We start from the raw sequence: 17548 nt of genomic DNA, 5'->3' as shown, positions 1-17548 counted from the left end.
AACCACAAGAGAGTCTAACAGTGCGACCTACTTTAAGAAGAGCCCTGCAGGTTGAGAGTGGGAAATAGTTGGTGAACAGCACGATCCGATTGCATACGAACTTCATAATCAAATGTACGCTAGGACTGGTAAATAGAGGCCCAACTTTACTAGAGTTGTAGCCCCCATTCCCAGATTTAAGATGTCCCTTTAGCAGCACAAGTGTATACTATACATACTGTGCACTTTTTCCTAGTCTTCCACAAAGGAAGCTGTGGTGATTTTATCAGGTAACTGTGCTAGATACAGGGGAATCCCCAAGGCATTAATTTACATTTAACCCTGACTCTGAGATGAAACCAATTCATTGATTCCCAAATAGACTTTAGAGCATCAAGTGATAACTGAAGCCTTGATCAACAAGCCCCATAGGGCAGCAACCATGCAGGGTAGTTTCTCCAGTTTCTGAATGTACAGAGGGAGGAGAGGGCCTCACCTCTGTGAAATCTCCTGGGCCCCTGACTTGAAAAGTAAGTCTACTATAGGAAAAAACCAGAAGCCTCTGAAATACTCCTCCTCATAAATGAAGAGTAAGTTTTATTTCAAACCTATCAGATCCATGTTCTAGAGAATGCTAAACTCTACAGATCCATCTCAAAATCAAAGGACCATGTTCATATTGACAGTTGAGCTCTTATAATGGAAGTAACCTCATTCAAGTCTTCTTAGAAGTAAATGATGGACAAGTAGATAATCTTTGTCAATACTTTCCAGTTTTCTTTTTCCCTCTGAAGAACTAACAAGAAAAAGCCAGATTCAATTACTGTGATTTGGCAGCTTGAAACAACAAACTGGTTTTTCCTGCTCCTGAGCTTTAATTTCAGTCAAATAGTTTTAAAAGTTATGATGGCATAGGAACAAAATATTTGGTAAGTGACACCTGGAAACCTGCGGTTTAATTCCCTAAGCACTGAAATTTTTTTTCAGTATTTCAACCATTTTGAGCAGAAATTCTTTAAAAATGTCTATCAACATAGTCCCTGCGCTCTTTCTTTCTTGTTTGTTGTCTTTTCTTTATTTTCTCCTGGGTTTTCTAACAACCTCTGACCTTTATCCTTTAAAGTCTACCAGCTTGACACTGTCTGAAGATACCGATCTGGAGAATGTCACTTTGTGTGCATAAAGTTTGCAGTGTCAACTGCACTAAATATAATTTGATCTGGCCTTCATTTCTCTGGGGCATCACAGGGAATCCCAGTTATTGTACAATATCACAATGCATTCATGCCTTCAATAGGGTTGCCACATTTAGCAAATAAAATTACAGGATATCCAGCTAAATTAGAATTTCTGATAATCAATGAATTTTTTAAAGTATATCCCAAATATTCCATATTTCATTGCTTATTTGAAATTTAAATTTAACAAGGCCTCTGTTATTATTATTATTATTATTATTTTAGATAGAGTTTACCCTCTTGTTGCCCAGGCTGGAGTGCAATGGCGCGATCCTTGGCTCACTGCAACCTCTGCCTCCCGGGTTTAAGCAATTCTCCTGCCTCAGCCTCCCAAGTAGCTGGGATTACAGGCATGCGCCAGCATGCCCGGCTAATTTTTTGTATTTTTAATAGAGATGGGGTTTCTCCATGTTGGTTAGGCTGGTCTCGAACTCCCAAACTCAGGTGATCTGCCCGCCTCGGCCTCCCAAAGTGTTGGGATTACCGGCATGAGCCACCGCACCAGGTGAAGGCCTCTGTATTTTATCTGACAATTCTAATTAGGTACCATTGAGAATAGGCCAATTCTATTTGGCCCTGGCTGCCTTTAGACTAATTATCTTGTTCTCATTTGTCTGTCTTCATGGTGCCAAAATTTCACCTGTAACTGTTATGCCCAGACCGTTTATTCCCGGAAGAAGACCACCAGAGTCCAGAGTCAAAGCCAAGCAGCAAGGATCTTTAATGCAAGTTCGAACTTGGTCCCTCCGCTCTACAGCATACAAGAGGGCCCTGAACAATGCGTGTGCTCGCTTTTTATAGCCCGATGTAAATAGGATAGGTAAAGTTACAGAGGAACAAGGGAATTCTTTTGGTTACAGCATCACAATTGGTTAACATTTTAGGTTATACATTTAGCAGTTTTCTATTTGTTCCCGCGCTTTCAGTAAAACCACTTCACAAACAGTTGTGACCTTATCGGGGACTCTCCAGGTGATGTTTGTACTGGGCCCAGGAAGTTGAGACAAAGGATATATGGAGGAATGTGTTTGTACTGGGCCCAGGACTGAGATATATGTTTGTACTGGGCCCAGGAAGTTGAGACAAAAGATATATGTTTGATCTCTTTCATAACATCTGCTATGATAGAGAAGCCAAAGCTAGTCCTCCGGGCCAGTGTCCCAGATTGCTGTTTTTCTCTCTTTCTTCATGTTCATCTCTTTTCTTCACTGATAATTCTCATCTCTATTGCTACTTTTGCTGTCTGCCAACTTTCTCTTCTGTCTCATTTTTTTCTTCCTATGGCAGCTAAGCATCATGTTTTAAAATATGGACTTTAAAGGGAGGCAAATAAGGATTTAAATCCCAGCTTATTTTTCAGTAGATGTGGGGACTTCAGCAAGTTACCTGTCTGTAAACCTCAGTTTCTCTTTCTGTACAATATGATACTAACGCTTACTTTATAAGGCTGCTGTGAGAGTTAAATGAGAAAATATAGGCAAATCCCTCAAGGGTAATAGGATTGTTCTTATTAAAAGAGCGGCAGACCTTGGGTACTGACTTGAATTGTTGGATGTCCAGACTTGCAGTTCAGGCTCAGCTGACATTCTTGCCCTGGGGCGCTTTTGTAGCTTCCCCTTCACCCTCTGAAGGTTGGCCGAATAATCAACCGACAAAAGTCAGATTAATAACAGAAGAGGCAGGCTGGGCACAGTGGCTCGTGACTGTAATCCCAATACTGCAGGCTGAGGCAAGAAGATCATTGGAGCTCAGGAGTTTGAGACCAGCCTGCACAAAATAGTGGGAACCCATCTCTACAAAAAGTAAAAAAAAATATTAGCCAGGTATGGTGGCATTGTGCCTATAGTCCCAGCTACTCAGGAGGCTGAGGCAGGAGGGTTGCTTAAGCGGGAGGCTGAGGCAGAAGGATCACCGAAGCCTTGGAGGTCAAGGCTACAGTGAGCCATGATCATGCAACTGCACTCCTTCTAGAGCAAGACCCTAACTCCAAAAAAAAAAAAAAAAAAAAAAGGCATAGAAATTTATTGGTGTGCATGAGGAGAAATCACAGGGTGATTACTCTTATCCCCCACATAGTACACAAGGGTATATACCATCTTTAGAAAGAATGAGAGTTTCAAGCGTGGCCAAAAGTAGATTATGGTGGTAAATCAGGTTATAGTGGCAAAACAAGTTACAGGAGGGAGAGAAGCAGAGGTCTGACTAGCAAAGGTGGGTAGCAGCCCTCAGAGAGAACAGATGGTGGAAGTTTCTTTCAGACCTTTAAAGGTGTCAGAATCTCAGTTAATCTTTCCTAGATCTGGACAAGCAAGGGCCTCAGAGAAAACCTGGCTACATTAACACAGATTCTCAACAGATGCAAATCTGTCCTACAAGAGACAGTTTTGCAGGGCTACTGGGATACTTTTCTTTTTTTGAGACAGGGTCTGGCTCTATCAGCCCGGCTGGAGTACAGTAACATGATCATGGCTTAATGTGGCCTTGAACTCCTGGGATCAAGCGATCATCCCACCTCAGCCTCCCTCATGAGTAGCTAGGACTAAAGGCATGTACCATTATGACTGGCACATGTTCAAATTTTTGTTTTTTGTAGTGATGGGGTCTCAATATGTTGCTCAGGCTGGTCGCAATCTCCTGGGCTCAAGCAATCCGCCAGCTTCAGCCTCCCAAAGTCTTGGGATTACAAGTGTGAGCCGCCACATCTGGCATGCAAAGGCTACTTCTGATTGTAGGCCCTCTAAACAGTCATCTCAAAATATGTCAAAGAAGTATATTTTGGGGTGAAATATTTTTATTTCCTTCAAAGTCATTGCAGGGTTAATAATTGGCCTAATTTCAATATTGGTGTGTTTTGGGAAATAGGGAGGTCCAAGGGGGAGAAGGGTGGGGAAATGGGCAGTTGTTGGAGTAGTCAGAATACACATAACATTTATCAATTAAGTTTGCCTTCCTATATGAGTGCAGTACATGGCACCTGTATTAGTCCATTTTCATGGTGCTGATAAAGACATACCCGAGACTGGGAAGAAAAAGAGGTTTAATTGGACCTACAGTTCCACATGGCTGGGGAGGCCTCAGAATCATGGCGGGACGTGAAAGGTACTTCTTACATGGCTGCGGCAAGAGAAAAATGAAGAAGCAATAGTGGAAACCCCTGATAAACCCATCGGATTTCATGAGACTTACTCACTATCATGAGAATAGCACAGGAAAGACTGGCCCTCATGATTCAATTATCTCCCCCTAGGTCTCTCCCTCAACACGTGGGAATTCTGGGAGATACAATTAAATTTGAGATTTGGGTGGGGACACAGCCAAACCATAACAGCACCCCAAAACAATTACCATAGTAACATCAAAGATCATTGATCACAGAGCACTATACCAGATACAATGATGAACAAATTTAAATATTGCAAAAATTATTGAATATTATGTGACACAGAGACACAAAGTGAGCACATGCTATTGGAAAAATAGCACCAATAGACGTGCTTGAGGCAAGGTTACCACAAACCTTCAATTTGTAAAAACAAACAAACAAAATCAAAGAAAAGCAATGTCTGTGAAGAGCAACAAAGCAAATCACAATAAAACGAGGCATGCTGTTATCATCATCTAACAGGCACATTTTGGTTTCAAAAAAACTGGACATATATTAAGATCTAATATGTATTTTACTGTCCAGGAATTTTCTCAAGATTGTATTGCAGAAAATTTTAAAGCCAGTTATTCTACTCTAACACAGTTATTTATTTTTCTTCAATCTCACTTTTTTTCTAAGTATGTCTCTCTTGGACATGGTTTTAATCATCTGCAATATAAAGAGACATAGGCTGAATTTATAGCAGCACTGAGTTAACAAAAAGAGATAATCCTGTTCGCTTATTTGATAACCCAGCTGAACCTGAAGTACTGATTTCAGCCTGTTCATCACCTGAATGGGCTGCAGTGGTTAGAGGGTTTCCAACACAGCTATGGAAGACTTTTAAGAGGTAATGCTGTAATCTATGCAGCCAGGAAGGGGTAGGTCCCTTATAACTCTGCAATCCTCTGGGCCCAGCTTTCTTTTTCCTCTCCTGATTGATGACACCAGGCCCATTGGTGGTATGGCTCTGGGTTTCCCTCAGTCTCAAGATCTCAGTCAGGGTGGGAGAAGTGGAAGAACAAGCCTTCTTGCAGACCACTGGTTGATTGGCAGCCTTTGCCATAGCTAATCTGGTTTGTTTTCCGGTCAGTGACAGTCACTTTTAGGAGCCGGTTCGTTTGCTTTCAAAATCCATCTCCCCGTTCCTCTCAGGGTTCTTTGCCCCAAAGGACTTTGCCCTTTTCGCAGTGGACACCTTCGCACCCTCTGCAGACAGACAGTCCCGCAGAGGCCCTCGACGAGTGTCACTCCATCTGTCTCGCGCTCCCAAGAGAGGTGTAGCAGAAAGCAGTGCCCCAGGCCTCCACGCGACGGTGAAGCAGGAACCAGGGGCTGCCAGCAGGGCAGCCCAGGTGTGTCGCCTTAGGGACGGAGCTGCCAAGTGCCGAGCTGGGGATGCCAGAGCCGAGCCGGGAACGGCATTTGCCAGAGCCGAGGCGGAAGCCGGAGCATTTGGGGGACGGGACCGCGGGAACCCGGAAACGCCTGGGCTGCACCGAGCTGGCGGTGGCTACGGCGACGGGAGACGGCGGCGCTGCGGGTCAGCGGTCGCGTTGGACCCAGCGGACTCGGCAGCCTGGGGCGCCCGGCGGAGCTGAACCGCGGCTCCCGGTGGTGGGCTCAGCGGGTCGAGCTGCGCGGGAGGTGAGTCCTCAGCGCTCCTGGGGAGGTGCAGGAGCCAGGAGGCCAGCGGCTGCGGGGTGGCCGGGGCAGCTCCTGGAGGAGGAGGAGGAGGAAGAGGAGGCATGCGAGGGGGCTGATGTGAAGTCTGTAGGGGTGAAGGGGACGGTATCGAAGACCTGAAATACAGTGCTAGCTAAGTAGGGTTGGGAGCAGATGAGGTGACACGTTGTAACTCCGACGGACGACGTGCGGAATGTGCTGGGTGGAGGAGGAAAAAAGGCCCGAGGAGAGGGGTGTGTCAAGCGAATGAAGAAGGCAGTGTGTGCCTCAGCGCCTGGGGCGTGCGGAGCTAGTGACGGGTGGGCCCGGCTGGGGTCACATCCCTTCAGTGAACATCCCATGAGCTCTCACTCGGTGTTGAGCCCTGTGGTAGGCACGGATGCCCCCGACCAGCACCTGGAGCTCAAGAAGCCGCAGGAACTTAAAGAAATGGAAAGGCTGCCCTTGGTAAGGCTAGTAAGAACACAAGGACGGTTTGAGGCGGGGTGAAATTCTCATCAGAACAGGTGTGTGGGTGCATGGCTTTATAGTAAAAGACGATCTTTTATTATGTTCTCTTAAACACAGTATTTGAAAATTAAGTCTTTTTGTTTTTGAAATCAACATTCGGCTTTAGTAGTTAAAGGTGAAATTTGGTGCAGTTTCTTACTTGGTGTTCTTATTCACTTTCACTGGTAAACTCAGGGTGTTTCAAGGGAATGACTTGTAAATGTAAAATTTCTGATGCTAACTTTCCTCCCAACTGTTGATTCTATCTCTTCAGCATCTCAAATTTAGTTCTCCCCTTTTTCATTCCCACTATCTCTCTGCTAAATATGCTCGGCTTTCCTCTTCTTACTTGCGCTTAGAGCAGTAACTTCCAAACTGGACTTGTCCTCAGCCTGGCGCCCTTCCAGTTACTTGCCTCCAAATTACTTTTAAAGCCAAAGATCTTAATGCCTTTCTTTTTTTGGTTATTCCTTCCTCAGAAATACGCAGTGATTCTCGATCGGCTTCAGAATAAAATGTAAATTATTTAGGGAGGCATTTAATACACTTTGTATTATTTAGGGAGGCTTCAAATTTTTCCTTCAAAATTTGAGTCTGACTATGGCTCCAGTAAAATCAATATGATCCTTTAATTCTTTTTTCCTTTTATTCTGTTAAACAAATATTACTGTTTTCCACATATCCTATTTTTTAGCCAAACTATAGTAGTTAATTAGACGTCCAGTTTCTGAACATGCTATATGCCTATGTGCCTTGGTCTTTGCTTTTATCCTTTCTTCCTACAAAGAAGAAACAAGGAAGGCCTTCCTTGCTGTCTTTGTAGAAATTCTACTTATTCTTCAATTCCTTAAATGCCACCTCTTATGCAGCTTTCTGAAATCTGCCAAATCCAGTTCATTCTTTTTTTCTTTTTCTTTTTCTCTTCTTTTGAGACGGAGTTTTGCTCTTGTTGCCCAGGCTGGAGTGCAATGGTGTGATCTTGGCTCCCTGCAACCTCCGCTTCCTGGATTCAGGCAATTCTCCTGCCTCAGCCTCCCAAAGTAGCTGGGATTACAAGTGCCCACCACCATGTCCAGCTAATTATTTTGTATTTTTAGCTGAGACGGGGTTTCACCATGTTGGCCAGGCTGGTTTTGAACTCCTGACCTCAGTCACCTGAGTCACCACTTGCCTTTACCTCCCAAAGTGTTGGGATTACAGGCGTGAACCACCACTCCCAGCCCATTTTTTTCTTCATGTGTGCTGGGCTTTATAAATCTTATAATACTTGTTAAATTTGCATTGTACTATGGTTATTTGAGAGTTCTGTTATCCCTACTATTATAATGTAAGCTTCCTAAGGAAAGCATTTGTGCTTACTACTTTTTTTTTTTTTTTTTTGAGATGGAGTCTTGCTCTGTCACTCAGGCTGGAGTGCAGTGGCACGACCCTCTCGCCTCACTGCCACCTCTGCCTCCCAGGTTTAAGAGATTCTTCTGCCTCAGTCTCTCAAGTAGCTGGGACTACAGTACAGGCGTGCATTACCATGCCTGGCTAATTTTTGTATTTTTAGTAGAGATGGGGTTTTGCTATGTTGGCCAGGCTGGTTTCAAACTCCTGGCCTCAAGTGATCCACCCACCTCACCTCCTAAAGTGCCAGAATTACAGGCATGAACCACCGCACCCAGCCTGTACTTACTACATTTTTAAAGCACTTTAGTACTTGAACACATCATAATGTGTTAGACTCTTAAATATTTGTTACATTAATCATGTAATGAAATAGTCTCTTATTGTGCTCCTGGAGACAAGATGAGCTCTTGAGTTGTTATAGAAACTTACTGTGGATTTAATATGTGAAAATGCTTTTCTGTTCCATGTTTTAGTATCTCATTTGATCCTAGTAATAAATCGTTGGGGTAGCATAGTTATTATCACCACTATTTTATAGATAAGAATATTAAAGTTCAGACAGACCAACTAGTTTGCCCTGGGTCTTACATACACTCCTTAGGCTGCCTCAATTATATTTGAAATTGATATAATTTGTGTCCTGAAACATGTGCCTTTTACTCAGTAGAAATTCAACATGTTGAACGAGTAATTGGATAAGTTATAGAATCAATGGAAAGAATCTCATTTGAAAGCCTAAACTTGTTCAGTAGCCATGAAGTATAACTTTTGAGCTTTTCCTTTCCTGAGAAGTATAGAGAGTGAAGTTTCTTTTTGATGTTAATCAACCGTGGATTTGTGTGTGTGTGTGTGTGTGTGTGTGTGTGTGTGTCTGTAAGTGCCAGATATTTAGAGTAAGTTATAGACCTGTCTGGGTAACTGAAATAGCTTGAACATCATCAGACTGACAGTTAATAATGTCATTCATGAGTATAAATTTATTATTAAATAAGATTCAGGTGAATATGAATTGGTAGCTTAACATTAGATTTTAATCCTCACAAAAGCAATGTATTCTTAAGTATGTTCAACTTAATTCTCTCTATTAATGAAGGAGTGTAGTGGTTATATATTTTTAATCATTGTTTCTTTAATGTATCTTGTTATATAAATCTGAGTGTGTTTTATATATATCAGTGTAAAAATGACTTTAGAAGGTACAATGTTGCTTAGCTTCTCTATTCAGATTGCCTGACCAGAACTCTTTCTAGTTTATCATCCATATTGGAGATACTATCTAAAATGAAACCAAAGACCCAGTTTAAGATACGTTGCTGTACTTAGAGAGATAAGAAGTTTGATTGAAAAGGTATGCTAGGTCACAAAGCATAGCAGAAATTAGAATTAAGATGAAACTGAAACTGGGCCGGGTATGGTGGCTCATGCCTGTAATCCCAGCACTTTGGGAGGCCGAGGCAGGCAGATCACAAGGTCAGGAATTTGAGACCAGCCTGACCAGCATGGTGAAACCCCGTCTCTACTAAAAATACAAAAAATTAGCTGGGCATGGTGGTGGACGCCTGTAGTCCCAGCTACTCAGGAGGCTGAGGCAGGAGAATTGCTTGAACCCGGGAGGCAGAGGTTGCAGTAAGCCGAGATCGCACCATTGCACTCCAGTCTGGGCAACAGAGCGAGACTTCATCTTAAAAAAAAAAAAAAAAATGAAGCTGAAACTTTGAGGTTATGTCAGATAAAATGCTAAGAAACAAGCTCATTCCACAAAGTATCTACATAGGACTTTATATCTACCCAGAGCCTAGTTTTTTCTGTAAAAGTTATGTAAGAAGTTTTTTTCTAAATTCATATATGCTATAAAACCAATTTCAAACAGCATTTCTAATAGTATTTTCTATCATGAGTAGGTTTTTTTTTTTTTTTTAAATACGGAGTCTTGCTCTGTCGCCCAGGCTGGAGTGCAGTGGCCAGATCTCAGCTCACTGCAAGCTCCGCCTCCCGGGTTCACGCCATTCTCCTGCCTCAGCCTAACGAGTAGCTGGGACTACAGGCGCCCGCCACCTCGCCCGGCTAGTTTTTTTGTATTTTTTAGTAGAGATGGGGTTTCACCGTGTTAGCCAGGATGGTCTTGATCTTGTGACCTCGTGATCTGCCCGTCTCAGCCTCCCAAAGTGCTGGGATTACAGGCTTGAGCCACCGCGCCCGGCCTCATGAGTAGGTTTTATAAAGGTATTCAATGAATAAGGCATTGTAGTATAATAATCACTTTATTTGATTTATATTCCTTAATCATAACCACCCTACAAAATACATACTATTATTTATCACCATTTTATAGATAAGGGAAAGGAGGGACAGAGAGATTAAATAATTTGCTGTACTTATTAAGTTGTAGAGACAGAATGTGAACTCAGTCTGAGACCAAAGGCATACTTTTATATACTATGGTGACTGACCCTCTAATACTTGGATGTGCTTTTTTGTTTTTTAAATAATTTTTTGTAGAGATGAAGTCTTATTGTGTTGGCTTGGCTGGTCTTGAACTCCTGGCCTCAAGCGATCCTCCCACCATGGCCTCTGAAAGTGCTGAGATTACCGGTGTGATCAGTCCATAGACATGCTTAAACATAGGCTTTACTGCAAAGACTATGGGTTTTGACTGAAATAAATCATGGTTCATGTCGGAGCTCTGACAAGTTCTGCAAGACAAGTCATACACTTAATGTATCAGAACCTGTGTTTCTTAATCTGTAAAATGACTACCTCCTTTTACAGATTAAATGAGATCTAAATGAGATAATGCCTGTAAATCACCTACCACAATGCCTGATATACTGTAGGTATTCAAGATTCTTTTACTATTTTTACTTCTTTCATGAAATACAGTTATTAGAAAACATTTAATGCAAACCAGTTTTGACCTGCATTTTTCTTTCTTTTTTTTTTTTTTTTTTTTTGAGACAGGGTCTCACTGTCACCTTGGCTGGAGTACAGAGGCACAATCTCAGCTCACTGCAACTTCTACCGCCCTGGCTCAAGTGATCTCCCACTTTAGCCTCCTGAGTAGGTGGAACTACTGGCATGTGCCACCACACCTGGCTAATTTTTGTATTTTTTGTAGAGACAGCTTTCACCATGTTGCCCAGGTTGGTCTCAGACTTCTGGGCTCAACTGATCCGCCCACCTCAGCCTCCCAAAGTGCTGGAATTGCAGACCTGAGTCACCATGTCCAGCCCCTGCATTTGTCTTTTATGTTATTACACAGAGTTATGAAGAGATCATTCTCCCCCAGCAAATATTGTGGAGTTTATTTATTGTTTTATAGATTCAACATAGAGTAAATGCTTAATATATGACAGGTGCTGGTATGGAGAAGCAGGAAATACAGTGAATAGAAGAAGGAAATGTATATCATTTGTCAATAAATTGGTCTGATAAAATTTATGAGTGCTATTATAAAAGGTATACGCAAAATGGCATGAGAGTATAGTAGAGGGAAGGATTCAGTCTGCTTGGAAGACATATGAAACTTCACTGAAACTTGTATTTTGAGTCCTGTAAGGTATGTAGAGGTTCTACAAATACAGAAGGGAGAAGAGGTGTTTAAAAAGAGGAATATTTGTTCAGTGAATGCATGAAAGAACAAGATTGAGACATGTAATAGTTTATGGCAGGAAATGTAGGTTGGGACCAGATTATGAGGGCTCTTTTATGTGAAGGAGTTTGGACTCTATCCTCTATTTTGTAAGAAGTCAGTTAAACTTTACAAACAGGGCAAGGGACAGTGACTCATGCCTGTAATCCCAGCACTTTGGGAGGCCTAGGTGAGAGGATCACTTGAGGGCAGGAGTTTGAGACCAGCATGGGCAATGAAGCAAGACCCCAGCTCTACAAAAAATAAAAATATTATCTGGTTGTGGTAGCATGCGCTTGTAGGTCCAGCTACTTGGGAGGCTGAGGCAGAAGGATTGCCTGAGCCCGGTAGGTTGAGGCTGCAGTGAGCCATGATCACAGCACTGCACTCCAGCCTGGGTGACAGAGTCAGACTTGGTCTCAAAAAAACCCCAAAAAAAAACAAAAACGGAAGAGATGTGATCAGACCTATGTCTTATTAAGACATCTGCTATATGGAGCCTAGATTAGAGTTGAGAGCGTCTGAAGCTTGCCCTCTTCAGTTAGGCAGAGTGACATGAGACTTGAACAGTAAATGTAGAACAAACATAATTAATATATATTTATATTCTCTGTAGCTTAAGCGTATAGTATGTGTAAACTTCTAAGACTGTAGGTTTACCAGGAACTGGTTGCAATTTCATGTTTAGAAAAGGTGTTGTTTAAAAAAACAAAACTATACAGCATTGGATTCGAATATTGGAATCTTGTTCTCAAGGGAAAGTGGTAATCTAACATTAATTATTTAAATATAATCAGCAGCTAGAATTTTTTAAAGTTTGAAAAGCTTTGACAACAAAGGAAGACAAGTCGTTCTACTGTAAAGGCACATGCACTGTAAGTTTATCACAGCACTGTTCACAATAGCAAAGACATAGAATCAATCTAGATGCCCATCAGTGGTGAACTGGACGTAAAAATACGGGACATATACACCCTGGAATACTATGCAGCTATAAAACAATGAGACCATGGCCTTTGCAGCAACATGGATGGAGCTGAAGGCCATTATTCTAAACAAATTAATGCAGGAACAGAAAACCAAATACTGCATGTTCTCAGTTATAAGTAGGAGCTAAACATTGAGTACCTATGGACACAAAGAAGGGGACACAGTAGACATTAAGGTCTATTTAAGGGTGCAGGGTTGGAGGGGGTTAAGGATTGAAAAATTACCTATTGGACATTGTGCTGATTACCTGGGTGACAAAATTATCTATACACCAAACCCCCACGACACACAATTTAGCCATGTAACAAACGTGCATACCTACCTCTTACCTTCAATCTAAAATAAAAGTTGGGGAAAAAAAGAATGTTTAACAGTTTGTCAGACCACAAATACATAAAAATTGCTAATTCTATGTTGTTTCAGTTAAATTATCTTCACATTAAATTTTTAAAAATCATTTATGCGTGCTACAAAGAAAACTATTTTAAGGCCCTCACCATTCAGGTTTATCCTCAGGCTGAATTAAATAGCTAAACATTGTTCTCGATTACCCTTCTATGCTTTATTTATTTAAGATAGGATCTTACTCTGTCACACAAGAAGGAATGTAGTAGGCCCAGGCGGTGGCTCACACCTGTAATCCCAGCACTCTGGGAGGTGGAGGCGGGCGGATCACCAGAGGTCAGGAGTTTGAGAACAGCCTGACCAACATCGCAAAACCCTGTCTCTATTAAAAATACCAAAAAAAACCCCACAAAAAAACTAGCCAGGCATGGTGGCAGGCGCCTGTAATCTCAGCATCTCAACCACTCAGGAGGCTGAAGCAGGAAAATTGCTTGAACTTGGGAGATAGAGGTTGCAGTGAGCCAAAATCACGCCATTGTACTCCAACTTGGGCAACAAGAGTGAAACTCCATCTCAAAAGGAAGGAAGGAGGGAGGGAGGGAAGAAGGAAAGGAGGGAGTGCAGTGGTGTGATTACAGCTCATTGCTCCTGGGCTCAAGCAATCCTCCAGCCTCAGCTTCTCGAGTAGCTGGGAGTATACATAGGCAAGCACCACGACATCTGGCTAATTTTTAAAAGTTTTTTGTAAAGACAGAGTCCCTACTATGTTGCCCAGGCTGGTCTGGAACTCCTGGGCTCAAGGGATCCTCCCACCTTGGTCTCCTAAAGCACTGGGATTATAGGTGTGTCTCACCCTATAATACCTAAACATTTGAAAAATCACTGGAAAATGCTAGAACCTTGTAATGTTAGTGTGTGGGGAGCAACTCTATCTTAATGAGTAACTATATTTTACTTTCTGCATATTGATACAGTTCAGTTGGCATGTTTTGATACATGTAGTATATCTGAGATTGAGCAATAAATTATGTTTAAAGGAGTCAACTTGAATAGTCTAGTATGGACAGAGAGCCTAAAATTGGGAATTTTTTTTCTCTAGCTTATAAGCTTTATATCTGATTATATGTTACTAATATTTCGAGTTATAAAAACAAACATACTAATGAAAATAGTGACAGTCTGTACCGTTTTGCCTTTTATGTCCTTTTTTCCCCCTACCCACACCTACCTATGTCTTTTAAAACAGCAAAGAGGCCAGGCGGGGTGGCTCATACCTGTAATCCCAGCACTGTGGGAAGCTGAGGCAGGAGGATGGCCTCAGCCTGGGCAACACAGGGAGACCTCATATTTACAAATAAAATTTTTTTTTACCTAGGTGTGGTGGCACATGCCTGTGGTTCTAGCTACTCAGGAGGCTGAGGTGGGAGGATAGCTCGAGCCCAGGAGGTAGAGGCAGCAGTAAGCCATGATCATACCACTGCACTCCAGCCTGGGGAACAGAGTGAGACCCTGTCTCAAAAAATATAAAATAAAATAAGAAAATAAGAAATAAAATAATAAAACAAATTGATGTTTTCCAAACTAAGCGGTAGTAGAAGAATTGCTTTGTAACACTGGCCAAGTTCTTGTTTTTTCTATGGAAATGTTACTGTTAAACATTTAGTTTTGTGAACAAAAAGTGAATGGGTCAGTTTTCTATGAGAAGATTACTAGAGTAGTTTCTCATTCATTTAGTATCTTTGTTATTACTAAGTCCAGAATATATTTTAAAAAGTATTTATCAAGTACATACTGTGTGTAAGGAATTGTTCTACGTACTCTTCAGTAAACCAGTTTTCCTAATAATTAATTTTTAAAAATATAGCACCTTAATTTCATCCGATCTTTCTCTAAAACATATTTAATGCTTTCTGCATGAATAGACATAGAGTGCTCCCTTTGGCAGCACATATACTAAAATTTGAAGGTTATGGAGAAGATTAGCATGGCCCTTGCTCAAGGATGCGACACAAATTCATGAAGCATTCCACTGGGGAAGAAAAAATAGACATAGAATTGGAAACAATTACATTTTAAAAATACAGACCTAGATCCTTATGTTAATTTCTTGTGGTTGCTGTAACAAAGTATCACAATTTTTTTTTTTCTTTTTTTTTTTTTGAGACGGAGTCTCGCTCTGTCGCCCAGGCTGGAGTGCAGTGGCTGGATCTCAGCTCACTGCAAGCTCCGCCTCCCGGGTTTAGGCCATTCTCCTGCCTCAGCCTCCCGAGTAGCTGGGACTACAAGCGCCCGCCACCTCGCTAGGCTAGTTTTTTGTATTTTTTTTAGTAGAGACGGGGTTTCACTGGGTTAGCCAGGATGGTCTTGATCTCCTGACCTTGTGATCCGCCCGTCTCGGCCTCCCAAAGTGCTGGGATTACAGGCTTGAGCCACCGCGCCCGGCCTATCACAAATTTTATGGCTTAAAACAACAGCAATTTATTCTCTCAGAGTTCTGGAGACCAGAAATCCAAAATTAATAGAACTGAGTTGAAATCTAATTGTCAGCAAGGCCTCACTCCATCTGGTTGCTCTGGGAGAGCATCCATTCCTTTCGTCTTCCAGCTTCTGGCAGCTGCCGGTATTCCTTTGCTTGTGCCTGCATCACTCTAATATTCAAGGACAGCATCATCAAATCTCTCTCTGCTTCATCTTCATATTGCATTCTTCTCTTGTGTATCTGTATTCTCCTTTTCTTTTATTTCTTTTTTTTTTTTTTGAGACGGAGTCTCGCTCTGTCGCCCAGGCTGGAGTGCAGTGGCATGATCTCGGCTCACTGCAAGCTCTGCCTCCTGGGTTCACGCCATTCTCCTGCCTCAACCTCCCAAGTAGCTGGGACTACAGGAGCCCACCACCCCGCCTAGCTAATTTTTTGTATTTTTAGTAGAGATGTGGTTTCACCGTGTTAGCCAGGATGGTCTCAATCTCCTCCATCTCGTGATCCGCCCACCTTGGCTTCCCAAAGTGCTGGGATTATAGGCGTGAGTCACGGTGCCCAGCATCCTCTTCTTTTTAAAAATATTTTTCCAGAACGAGTGCAGTGGCTCACATCTGTAATCCCAGCACTTTGAGGGGCCGAGGTGGGTGAATCACCTGAGGTCAGGAGTTGAAGACCGCCCTGGCCAACATGGTGAAATCCCATCTCTAGTAGAAATACAAAAATTAGGCCGGGCGCGGTGGCTCAAGCCTGTAATCCCAGCACTTTGGGAGGCCGAGACGGGCGGATCACGAGGTCAGGAGATCGAGACCATCCTGGCTGGCACTGTGAAACCCCGTCTCTACTGAAAATACAAAAAAACTGGCCGGGCGAGGTGGCGGGCACCAGTAGTCCCAGCTACTCGGGAGGCTGAGGCAGGAGAATGGCGTAAACCCGGGAGGCGGAGCTTGCAGTGAGCTGAGATCCGGCCACTGCACTCCAGTCCGGGTGACGGAGCGAGACTCCGCCTCAAAAAAAAAAAAAAAAAAAGAAAAAAAAAAGAAATACAAAAATTAGCCAGGCATGGTGTTGGTGAAAGTCTGTAATCCCAGCTAGTCGGGAGACTGAGGCAGGAGAATCGCTTGAACCCAGGAGGCAGAGGTTGCAATGAGCTGAGATCACACCATTGCACTCCAGCCTGGGCAACAGAGCAAGCCTCCATCTCAGAATATATATATTCCAGCTTTATTTAAGTGTTTATATATATACATATTAGTTAAATATTTGATGGCTGATTTCCATCTGGAGAATTGTTTATAATTGTATTTTTTTTAACTTCTATCCCCAATCTTCGTAGTTTTGAATCTTTACTAATGATTAGTGCCTGTAGACCCTACCTGGCTTTTACAGAAGTCTCTGTTCTTTGTAGAATATCTTTAACTGTTGTAAGTGGTTTGAAGTGACCGTAACAGAATGAGGTAGAGCAGAATTGCAGGAGATTGTGGGGAAATGGGAGGGTGGGAAGGAGTAAGTCCATTTTTATATGGCAGCACACATTGAAGGGAGATCTTAGAGATATTAAGTAGTTTTGTTTTCCAAATCAATGCATTTCTGTAAAGAGTACAATAGTGCTGAACGATTTTTATTCTAAATATTAGAATGCAAATAGGTTTTATATGTGTATAGATAAAGAAATATCTGAATACTCTTAGTTTTATTTGAATCTAGGAATGGAAATTTTGCAGCCTATGAAAGAACAAGTTAAAATGGATACTACTGTAACTTACGTACAGGTGATATTTTCTTAGTAAACAGTTACCTGACACCTTGAGGAAGAAAGAAAAGGAGAAACAATGAAAAGTTGTTTAACTTAGAATGTGATAGGAGCCTGTAAGTTATAAAGAGTTGGTTAAATATTATTGAGCAAGATTTTGCTTTTCTTAAGCACTTAAGAGGGAACTAATTTAGGGGAGGCTATTGTTTCTTTCATAAAAATTGAGTTTATTGTATCTGTAGTGTAAATTACTTTCTTTCTACTCATTTCTTTCACTTATATAAAAAATGTTTTTGAATTGTCCACAAGATTATTATGGATTTCAAGTACAAGATATTGTTGCTTTTCTTCTTGAGTACTGTATTGTTATGCCCAGACCGTTTATTCCCCGAAGAAGACCACCAGAGTCCAGAGTCAAAGCCAAGCA

The 17548-nt window shown here is 42.0% G+C and overlaps 1 protein-coding gene and 1 non-coding gene across 3 annotated transcripts in view; both read left to right on the top strand.

Moving 5' to 3' along the window:
• Positions 1–5307: 5307 nt before the first annotated feature.
• The window catches only part of SLC35A3 (solute carrier family 35 member A3), a 61847-nt gene continuing 49606 nt past the window's right edge, over positions 5308–17548 (top strand). The window contains exon 1 of one of the 2 annotated variants that reach the window (XM_023191310.1): positions 5308–6009. In XM_023191310.1, the coding sequence (XP_023047078.1) occupies positions 5761–6009 (249 nt within the window). In that variant the 5' untranslated portion in view covers positions 5308–5760. Of the gene's footprint in view, positions 6010–6121; positions 6496–17548 lie in introns of those variants that run through there. The other variant, XM_023191311.2, reaches the window with a different exon arrangement.
• On the top strand, positions 14822–14928 carry LOC111525772. The gene has a single exon (XR_002726194.1). It is a non-coding gene; the product is annotated as a U6 spliceosomal RNA (small nuclear RNA).

The sequence above is a fragment of the Piliocolobus tephrosceles genome, chromosome 1, assembly GCF_002776525.5.
Source record: "Piliocolobus tephrosceles isolate RC106 chromosome 1, ASM277652v3, whole genome shotgun sequence".
Taxonomy (NCBI): Eukaryota; Metazoa; Chordata; class Mammalia; order Primates; family Cercopithecidae; genus Piliocolobus; species Piliocolobus tephrosceles.
This window is presented reverse-complemented; position numbering and strand designations above follow the sequence as displayed.